At 44.3% G+C, this 9,952-nt stretch overlaps 1 protein-coding gene across 4 annotated transcripts in view; it reads left to right on the top strand.

The window, feature by feature from the left end:
• Positions 1 to 194: 194 nt before the first annotated feature.
• Positions 195 to 9,952, top strand: part of LOC144014423 (kalirin-like) — a 37,134-nt gene continuing 27,376 nt past the window's right edge. For 3 of the 4 annotated variants that reach the window (XM_077514285.1, XM_077514283.1, XM_077514282.1), the window contains exons 1-19: positions 213 to 724; positions 1,839 to 1,913; positions 1,976 to 2,090; positions 2,170 to 2,362; positions 3,689 to 3,912; positions 4,018 to 4,336; positions 4,411 to 4,533; positions 4,617 to 4,808; positions 5,897 to 6,028; positions 6,103 to 6,237; positions 6,309 to 6,401; positions 6,503 to 6,625; positions 6,714 to 6,830; positions 7,333 to 7,407; positions 7,477 to 7,599; positions 7,727 to 7,779; positions 7,993 to 8,140; positions 8,208 to 8,377; positions 8,462 to 8,559. In XM_077514285.1, coding sequence (XP_077370411.1) covers positions 670 to 724; positions 1,839 to 1,913; positions 1,976 to 2,090; positions 2,170 to 2,362; positions 3,689 to 3,912; positions 4,018 to 4,336; positions 4,411 to 4,533; positions 4,617 to 4,808; positions 5,897 to 6,028; positions 6,103 to 6,237; positions 6,309 to 6,401; positions 6,503 to 6,625; positions 6,714 to 6,830; positions 7,333 to 7,407; positions 7,477 to 7,599; positions 7,727 to 7,779; positions 7,993 to 8,140; positions 8,208 to 8,377; positions 8,462 to 8,559 — 2,563 coding nt within the window. In that variant the 5' untranslated portion in view covers positions 213 to 669. Of the gene's footprint in view, positions 725 to 1,838; positions 1,914 to 1,975; positions 2,091 to 2,169; positions 2,363 to 3,688; positions 3,913 to 4,017; positions 4,337 to 4,410; positions 4,534 to 4,616; positions 4,809 to 5,896; positions 6,029 to 6,102; positions 6,238 to 6,308; positions 6,402 to 6,502; positions 6,626 to 6,713; positions 6,831 to 7,332; positions 7,408 to 7,476; positions 7,600 to 7,726; positions 7,780 to 7,992; positions 8,141 to 8,207; positions 8,378 to 8,461; positions 8,560 to 9,952 lie in introns of all 4 variants that reach the window. The other variant, XM_077514281.1, reaches the window with a different exon arrangement.

The raw sequence follows: 9,952 nt of genomic DNA, 5'->3' as shown, positions 1-9,952 counted from the left end.
TAGTGCGTCCTGGTCGATACAGTAGCTTACAGTACCACTCACTAATCGCTACATTGACTTGACATACTTGTGAAGACAAAGAGAGATGGACTTGAATCGAATACATCATTCTGCTTTACTATAAAACGTTCGCGGAATCGTGTGCGTGTGTGTGTGCGCGCGTCCAGCAGCTGGTGCAGCCCTCGTGCACGGCGCCACTCTGCGCGCATGCGCGCTAAGGCCACTCGGCGACGGACCGAGCGAGCGAGGATATCATCAAGAGAGAACGGAGGTGGGAGGGGGGTGGGGGGGCGAGATACCGGTTCGTGTGATGGTACGTGCATTGGGTAACGGTAACGTGAACATTTACGATGAAGCGTGAGATGCAATGGCGCGCGGCGGCGTCACCGTAGAGAGCATCACCGTAATCAGCAGAAAGGAGGAGAAGGGGGAAGACTGTCGAGGCTGAACGTGGAGAATGCACCATCACTGACCCACTGATCGTTACCGGGAGGAAGGGAACGGATCCGTCCCTTACGGCGGACTAATATTAGCTTAGTTCGGGAGCCCCATCTGATGTGAAGCCGCGGGTATGGACGGGTAGGCAGGGGAGGAGGTGACCGTCGGAATATAACGGAGGAGAGTGCCTGAGGACGAGGAGGAGGAGGAGCAGGACGAGGGAGGAGGAGGATGAATCCGGGGGACGGAGCAGGAGAAACGGGCCCGGACGGCCTGGCGACGGCAGGTAGGGCGTGTGAATTGTGAGCGTGCGCGCGAACTGCTTTATCGCCATGATGCCTTCACATACGCCCATTGACTTGGACGACGTGTACGCGCGCGTGCGTGTGATGTACGCTCAGAGCACCGTACTGTAGACGCTATCGGGATATAATGGTCACATGCCCATTTACGAGTTTTTGTACTCCAATGCCAGTGTGAATGCTGCTCTCTGATTGGCCACCACGTTTTAATTACCGTATTATGGCAACCTCAGCTGACTTCGAGGCGATATAATTATGGACTCCATTGATTTTCACAGTGGTGCTTAACTTCTAAAGATCATATCTGAGAGGCACCTTTATTTTTTTCATAACAGCGTGGTGGACAAGTGGTTTGCAGCTCCTCCATCTCACAATTCTGGGACTGGGGGCTTCAATCCAAGCTCCGGCCTTCCTGTGTGGAGTTTGCATGTTCTCTCCAAGTCCTCAGTCTTCCTCCCACGTTCCAAAACATGCATGTTCGCATTTTACTGTAAATCATCCTGAGGTGTGAACGTGAGTGTGAATATTTGTTTGCCTTGCGATTGGCTGACAACCAGTGCGGGGTGTAACCCACCTCTCCCCCACAGTCAATTGAGATAGGCTGCAGCTCACCCATGCATGACCCTTATGAGGATAAATGTTATGGAAAATGGGTGGATGACTCTTCAAGCAGTTATAGGCCACATTCAAGTCAGAGTGACATCTTCATGATGTTTGTTGTGTAATCAGGTTAATGAGTCCTGACAGTTAGAGCAACTTTCTCTGAAGCCCTCCACAACACAGTTATTTTGGGCTCATCACTGACTCAGTGTGTGTTTGTGTGCGTGCGTGCATCCATTACTGATCCGCTGTCTGCTGCTCAAACTGACAACCGATGGATCACTCTGGTTGCTAATTGAGTGTTTTGATGGTTGCTCCTCAAAGACGTGTCCACGCTGCAAACCTCATTCATGATGAGTCACTTAGCTAAACTCCCACACTTACAAGCAAGTCTGACTGCTTTGTTGTCAGCAGCAGAGCCCGGCATGGTCCGGGGCAAAGCCATGTTTGGTGCACTAATGTAGGCAGGACCGCTAACAACGTGTCTTGGAATTCCAGGGTCCGCTAAAGCCGAGTGCGTCCGGGCAGGTGACGTCCTTACAGTGCTCAGAGAGAAGGTGGCCTTTGTGTCAGGTAAAGTTCACTGCTAGCGACATTCTGGGTTGATCTAGTCTTCACCCCAGTTAAATGTCCAGGTGGACGTGACAAACGAGGAGGACCAATCCTGACTTTCCCAGCCAGGACCAACCACGAGCGAATAAAACAGGAAGATCTGAGCCGGCTGGTTACGTACCTCTCAACTATACCAAGGTGCGCTTGTTTGTCTTGACGTCTCTCTGCATGTCTGTCCATCCGCATTGACCGCCACTCTTGTGTGTCTCTGTCTCAGTGAGGACGTGCGTGCACGAGGGTTCACGGTGGTAGTGGACATGCGTGGTAGTAAGTGGGACAGCGTGAAGCCGGTGTTACGTACTTTGCAGGAATCCTTTTCCTCCAACATCCACACGGCACTGCTCATCAAACCGGACACCTTTTGGCAGAAACACAAGACCAACCTGGGCAGTGCCAAGCTCAGCTTTGAGGTACTACTATATCACTGTAAAAATGGGGAGTAATATTTACTTGAAAAAACCTAACAAAGTTTTTTTTTTGCTCCAAAATTGTAAGTACATTTTATAAGGAGAGTTTTAAATACATTTGATTAGTGTATTTATTTATTTATTTATTTATTTATTTAAAACAATACAGTATATAAGCATTGAGGAACGAACTCATGCCTGCTACCACCTGAGCCATGCCACCCTTGCTGTTTGCCACTATACTACATTGTTGGTGTCCAAAATGAGACAAAACCGCTCTTGGAGGTACGAGGATTCCACCTGACTCCAGCAAGATTCTAACATACAGAAGGAGTGGCATGGCTCAGGTGGTAGAGTGGCTTTCACCGAAGCTGAAGGTCATGGGTTCAGTCCTCAATGCTTACATAGCTTCTTTTTTTTTTTTTTTTAAACTTGAAATTTGAAAATGCACTCCAACTCTCCTTGTAAATGTTACTTGAATTTCTGAGTGAAAAAACTGTACTAGGTTTAGGTTTTAGTAAATATTACTTCTTTTTTTTTTTTTTTTACAGTTAATGCCATCCAAGTTTCAAGAATACTACACAGTAAATTCTGTAGTGTCAATTTGACTCTATTTAAATAGGGACCAAATAGACTCAGTTATAGAGTAATATTTACACTTGGAAAAGAGTAAAATAAAAAATTGGAAAAATAAAAATAAAAGTGACTCAAGGTAGGAACAAACTCACGACCTTCAGCTTGGGAGACAGCCGATCTACTCCCTAAGCCACGCAGCTCCTGCTTTATACTAGTAGATCGCTCATGTCAGCTGCAGCTGATTCCATGATTGCATGGAATCCTCCTCCAAGAGAACAAAAATGATGTATTTGGTCTCTTTGAGAAAAGCAAACTGTAGTAGGAGCATAACTCAGGTGGTAAGCTGAAGGTCGCGAGTTCGAACAGAACCTGTGAATGTTTGATTTTAGTTTATTTTTTCAATTTTGCATCTTACTCTCTTCCTAGTGTAAACTGAGAAACAGTGTGTTGTACGTGGTACACTGAAATGATATTATGGTGGATGATACTGAATGTGTGTGTGTGTGTGTGCAGAATATATGTGTGAACATTACAATTGATAATGTACATATAAGTGAACTCTTTTCTCACTTAGTTTACTCTAAAACGGAGTCTTTTTGGGCCCTCTCTAAATAGTGTCAAAATGTACTCTAATAGAGTCAAATTTACACTACAGAATTTACTGTGTACCTCAACTTTTGTTTCTGACAACTTTTACTAATGTCATCTTCACTTCTACTAAAGCTTGTTACAAATCCACAATTTTATCTTCAGACCAGTCTAGTGTCCGTCGAAGGTCTGTCCCGGTTGGTTGACCCTTCTCAGTTGACGTCTGACCTCGGTGGCTCATTGGAGTATGATCACGTGGAGTGGACCGAGTTGCGTCTGGGTCTGGAGGAGTTCTCAGGGGCCGCCACGCAACTGTTAAACCAGTTGGATCAGCTGGAAGTTGGGCTGACCAGCTTACCAGAACCACAGGATGTGGATGACGCCCGGAAGTGAGAATCCCGCTTATCGATTAGCTGCCTAAATCTCTCCAGCGTGTCAAAGGAACAAAGACTGAAGAGTATTGATTGCTGATGGTAAGCGTTTCTTCCCTCCAGAATCCTCGAGGAACACAATCGCCTCCGAAACACCATCGCCACAGCGCCGGTTGACGCCCTCGACCGAGAGGGGAAGAGCTTGCTTCAGCGAATGCGCCTGGGCCCCTCCCACGGAGACACCTTGAACGAGAGCGGCGGCGGGAGCCATGGCAGCTGGCTGTCAGGCGGGGCTGACTTCCAAAGCGTGGCACCAAAAGTTTCCTCTCTGCTCGACCGTCTGCAGGTTGCTCGCAGTCACCTGCTGCAGAGCTGGAGCGACAGGAAGCTCCACCTGGACCAGGCGCTCCAGTTACACCTTTTTGAGCAGGATGCCACGAAGGTGAGAAGGACAAGTCTGGTGAATAATCCACAAATCAAGCTTCATCAAATCATGTCAAATTTTCACCAAAACAGATGTCCGAGTGGATCGCCCACAGTAAGGAGTTGTTCATGCAGACTCTGGTGGAGGTCGGTCAGAACCATCAGCATGCCGTTGATTTGCAAACACAACATCAGCACTTCACCTCAAATGTGATGGTATGTGAAGTCACTCAGTATTTGTGTTTGACTGCTCCACCCTTTGCTGATGTCACTTTCTGTGTGTCTGTCTGTGTGTGTAGAACGGTAGCGTAAATGTGGACAGTGTGGTTACTGTGGCAGCCAGGCTTGCGGAGGCTGGTCATTTTGGGGCAGAGAGGATAGCCACGGTGTCCTCACAGCTACAAGAAGACTGGAAGCTACTGACCACAGCTCTGGAAGAGCGTAGCAACACGTTAGCCATGGCAACTGGTTTCCACCAAGGGGCAGAGCAGGTGATTTAAAATCATATAGTTATTAATTGTGCTGCTCCTTCTGGTGTGCCCACCTTGGCCACGGGGAGGCAGTATAAAACAGTCATGCAGGCAAACAAAGAATACTTCTTCTACTACTACGGTAAAAGTGACTTCGTAGGGCTCCAAAACTGTGACTATTGATGCTAACCAAGAACATGTTGATGGCGTTTTATATTTTTATTAGCATAAGGTAGGTACATAAGGTAGTTTGTTAACATAAAACTAAGTAGATTGTTTGTTAGCATTAAGCTAGCTAGACTGTTTGATAGCATTAAGCTAAGTAGACTGTTAGCATTAAGCTAAGTAGATTGTTAGCATTAAGCTAGGTAGACTTTGTTACCATTAAGCTAAGTAGACTTTCCTAAGGAAAAGCTATGTGGTTGCTGTCAATTCAAGTGTAACTCCCTTTGGACTCAGGGCTTTGGTGCCATTTTGTGGCTTATAGAAAGAGCACAAAAACACCAAGACGGAGAGCTTTTCAAAAAATAGCCAAGGATATGCTCCACAGATAAATAAAAAATCAAATAAGTAAATTCATGACAATTCCGAACAGCCGGGCATTTCTGATCTTTCCACAGTGCAACACTTAATTTCTATTGCGTATTGTATTGCTTTTGTCTGTGACTAGCATACAAACCAAGCATATTGTTATAGCTAGTAGTCAAACACCATTTTATCACATTTTCAAATTACAACGATCCAACATTTTTAATGAGCATCATTTCACCGAGGATAAATGCTGCATTTGAGGAAAGTGGAAAATCGGACTTATCCCACTTGGATTATGCCAGCTCTGACCTCAAAGCATTCAAGGCAAATGTAAATACATACATCAAAATCAGCCATTTTTGTTGTTTAAATTTACCTCAAATGCTTTGAGGGCAGAACTGGGACACTCCGAGTGGGATAAATCCGACTTCAAACCCTCCTCGACTGCTGCATAAAACCGCCATTTTGACTTGTGACGTAAGGTCGGAATTTTCAAAAGCAAACTGTGAATAGGCAGGAGATTACTGTACATCTTCATAGCGTTCCTGTTGTGTGGTCCTACCTGGCTGTGTATGCAGTTCCTTCATAAAGCAGAGGCATGGCTTCAATCCTATGCTGAAGCATCGTTGCCATCGGCAACAGCTGAACTTGAGGAAGCTGTGAAAAAACACCAGGAGCTGAATGAGGAGATTTCTGCCACCTACACCCAGGTAACTGCCTTTGTGTCAGTGTGTCAGTCTGAACATCCATTTGTTTGTCTTTCTGCTCACCTGTCTGTGTGCAGGTCAGCGAGAGTGGGAAAGCCCTGCTGGACGTCCTAAACCGAAGCACGGTGACCGACAACAATGACACGTCATCTAAACCAGACTTAACTGCCACCACACATGGCATCATGGGAGTTTTGCACCAGGTCATGCAGGTACAGCCCACTTCGCATTTCACTATTAGTAAAGGGATGGACAGGTGTGGATGAACCCAACTCTTTTGCAGGGGCACCATGACCTGGAGAATGCATGGCAACACCGTAAGCTCCGCCTCCACCAGCGCCTTCAGCTGTGTGTGTTTCAACAAGACGTCAGACAGGTGCAATGCTCACATTTACTGAAATGATGGGATGTGGCTACTTCCTGGTTTGCAACCCTTTTTGTCTCACGATATTGCCTCTATCCCTCTATCTGCATCAGGTGCTGGACTGGGTGGAGCAGCACGGTGAGGTTTTCCTCAACAAGCACAGCGGTGTTGGAAAGTCTCTGCATCGAGCGCGAGCTCTTCAGAAACGTCACAACGACTTCCAGCAAGTGGCTCAGGTGAGTGCAGCTCTTGTCACAGTTCCTTTTACACATGTGTGATGTCATCATTTGTTCACTGTCCATGTGTGATTGATACAAATGTTAGAATACTTACACCAATGCTGAGAAGCTTCTGGAAGCAGCTGACCAACTGGCTCAATCTGGCGAGTGTGAGGAGGAAGAGATCTACCAGGCGGCCCGAGACTTGGAGTTGCGTATGCAGGTGAGTGACCCACCTGGACAAAACAATCTTCAGCCAATAAAAACAGATTTAGGTGAAGTCAACCTTAAACATTTCTGGACAATAATATGTTATATGAGACCTTAGTAGTCTAAACATGACATTCTGATTAATATTACATTTGTGGAATATGAGTTATGAAGCAAAATCCAGCCATTTTTATCCATCGCAGGGGGCGGCCATTTTGCCACTCGACTGAAGATGACATCACAGTTGCTCAGGCAATGACCAATCACAGCTCACCTGTTTTATGAAGCTGAGCTGTGATTGGTTGTTACTTGCTACCTTAGCAACTGTGATGACATTTTAAACTCGACAGTGGCAAAATGTGCCGCTGATTTTACTGCTTAACTCACATTCTACTAATGCAAAATTAACCACAATACACTAGCGGGGCTGCATAAAACATAATATTGCCAAGAAATATTTTTTGAGTGGAAAAAAACGCAATGATTTATAAGATTATTGATCTGTGTTTCTGCAGGCGTTCATTCAAAAAGTGGAACAAAGGAAGATGCTGCTCGACTTGGCCGTGTCCTTCTACACGCACACCAAAGAGGTAACATCTGTGAAGCGACACTTAAACTTGAACCTGATCTCTAACAAAATCCCCACCTCCCACACACAGCTGTCGTCGTGGATGGAAGGACTCCAGAAGCAACTCTCGGCCGACCTCTGCATTGGTTCAGAATCGGTGGAAGCTCTGCAGACGCTCATGAACCAGCAACAACAGCAGCAGGCCAACACACAGGTAATGGCTTGTTACTGACCTCAGAAGAACTAAACACTAACGCTCTCACAAAGGCCCGACATCCTTTCCACTACTGACCCCGACTTCTAACCCTCACATTAACACGGCCTCTAACCCCGACTCGCAGGAGGCTGCAATGAGTGTCATCAGAGAAGGGGAAGACCTCATCCTGCAACTCAGGTAGAGCGCCAGGATGAGTTTGACTCCCGTCCAATCGCTGCATGGTTTATCAGGGTTGGGGACACTACTTCCCTGTATAAGCTGGCTCGGGCTAAATATAGTATTCTTGTCATGTGTTTGTTTAGTACTTGGGTGTGTTTGTTTTCAGCTCAGTGCATGAAGGTGATTGCTGGAGGTGGATTACAAAGTTAATGTGGTGTGCATTTGTTTTAGGCCCCAGGGCAGCTCAGTGGCCCATGTGGAGTCTGTGCTGCAGCAACTAGAAGAGTTCCACGTTCAGCTGGAGGAAGTTTTCCATCAGAGGAAGATCCGATTGGATGTTTACCTGCAACTGCGCATCCTACAACAGTGCATACTGGAGGTAAAATTTTGTGACATTCCAGAATGACCTTCAAACCTTCCGGATGTTTAAATGCGATGTTTCCTAGGTAACTGGGGAGATGGATGCCTGGAAGCAGGAGCTCCAGAAACAATCCCAGGATCTTTCTGCTGAGAAGCGGCTCTCGGAAACAAACCAAGATAAGCAAGCACTCGGACCGTCGCGGCTAGCCGAAGCTAACCCAGAAGCACTTACGTTAGCACAGCAACGCATTCACAGGTGGACACTTTGATGTTATGTCAAAGAGGAAAAAAAACGTCTGCTTGAGACTGATATTCCAGACGTCGACTGTTTGATCTACAGGCACATGGAACGGAGGCTTGCTGTGAACAACATGACCTATGAGGTGGTCCAACAAGGTCACGACCTTCAGCAGTACATCACCGAAGTCCAGTCAACAGGTCAGTCACTTGGCTACACACCAAACGTCTAGTGCAAGCTGTTATGTTGTGAGAAACAGAATCAAAATAAACGGGCCAAAGGATCACACAGCTTGATATGTTTTGAAAGCTCCATTCAAAAAGGATTCTGGAGCTACGTTGAAGGATGAGTAGAATTCTTGCGGCCTCTGATTAAGTTTGTTCTTAGATGGACTGCACATTAAAAAAACGTAAGGTTGTTTTCCCAAACCTACTCGCTGGGTAGCTACCAATTTTGAGCAGCTTTGGTTACTTTTACCCAAGCTTGGGTTAATTATTTTGACCTAGCAGAGTAGGTTGAAGGTTGGACTTGGGCGGGATGAAGAGTTCAGGTTGCCAGTTTGTGTACTATATTTGAAGTAAATTTTTTGTAATATACTTGGTTATTTTTAACCACAGCTATACTGATAACTTGCTAACCCATTTCTTGGTAGATATAACTCATCAGTATAGGTAGTTTTTATCCCTCGTTTGATCAATATCTTGACACCATTGACCTGAGTGAAATCTTCAACTTAATGTGCTGGGTATACATGACCGAACATTGTCTCAGTCCCATTTTAACTATTTCACATAATTTTGTTTGGCACATCTCTTCAACGTAGCATGGACGCCCCTGGATTGGAAAATCAATCGTGTTGCACACCTCTCCTCACCAGGGGTGACCAAATTTGTGTACATCTACACCAGGAGTCTGTAACCTGGAGCTCTGGAGCCACGTGTGGCTCTTTAGTTCTTCTCTCGTGGCTCTAAGAAAATAGTAGAATTTTTTTTAACATATTTTTTTTAATTGTTTAGATCAAATATTATTCAAATGTATAAATGATTTAAATAAAAAATGAATAATTAAATACTCGAAAAAATGTCAGACTCCAACATTTTAAGTTGTCAGAAAAAGAGTGACGGAAGGTAGATGAAAATGGTTTAAAACTGTCCTAAAAATGTAAAAAAAAAATAAAATAAAATATATATATATATATATATATATATATATATATATATAATATATATATATATATATATATATATATATATATATATATATATATATATATATATATATATAATGTCATTACATTTTATTTTAAAAAAGGCAGAAAAGAAAACGTTAAAAAAAACTATAAAATGTCCAAAAGCAAACGAAGAAATCCTGAATATGATCATAAAATACACAAAATTGCCCCAAAACAAGCCAGCAATTTTATTTAGAAAAGGAAGGAAAGAAAATGTTCAAACGGGATCAATAAAATGTCAAAAAAAAAAAAAAAGAAAATCTGAAAATTACCATAATATTTCCACAAAACTGCCAAAAATGTCAGAAAATTGATAGGAAAAACGGCAGGGAAAAAAATATATTTAAAAAATAGCCATAAAA

Source organism: Festucalex cinctus, chromosome 2, assembly GCF_051991245.1.
Source record: "Festucalex cinctus isolate MCC-2025b chromosome 2, RoL_Fcin_1.0, whole genome shotgun sequence".
NCBI lineage: Eukaryota > Metazoa > Chordata > Actinopteri > Syngnathiformes > Syngnathidae > Festucalex > Festucalex cinctus.
Note: the sequence above shows the minus strand (reverse complement) of the source record. Positions and strands in the feature narration are given on the sequence as shown.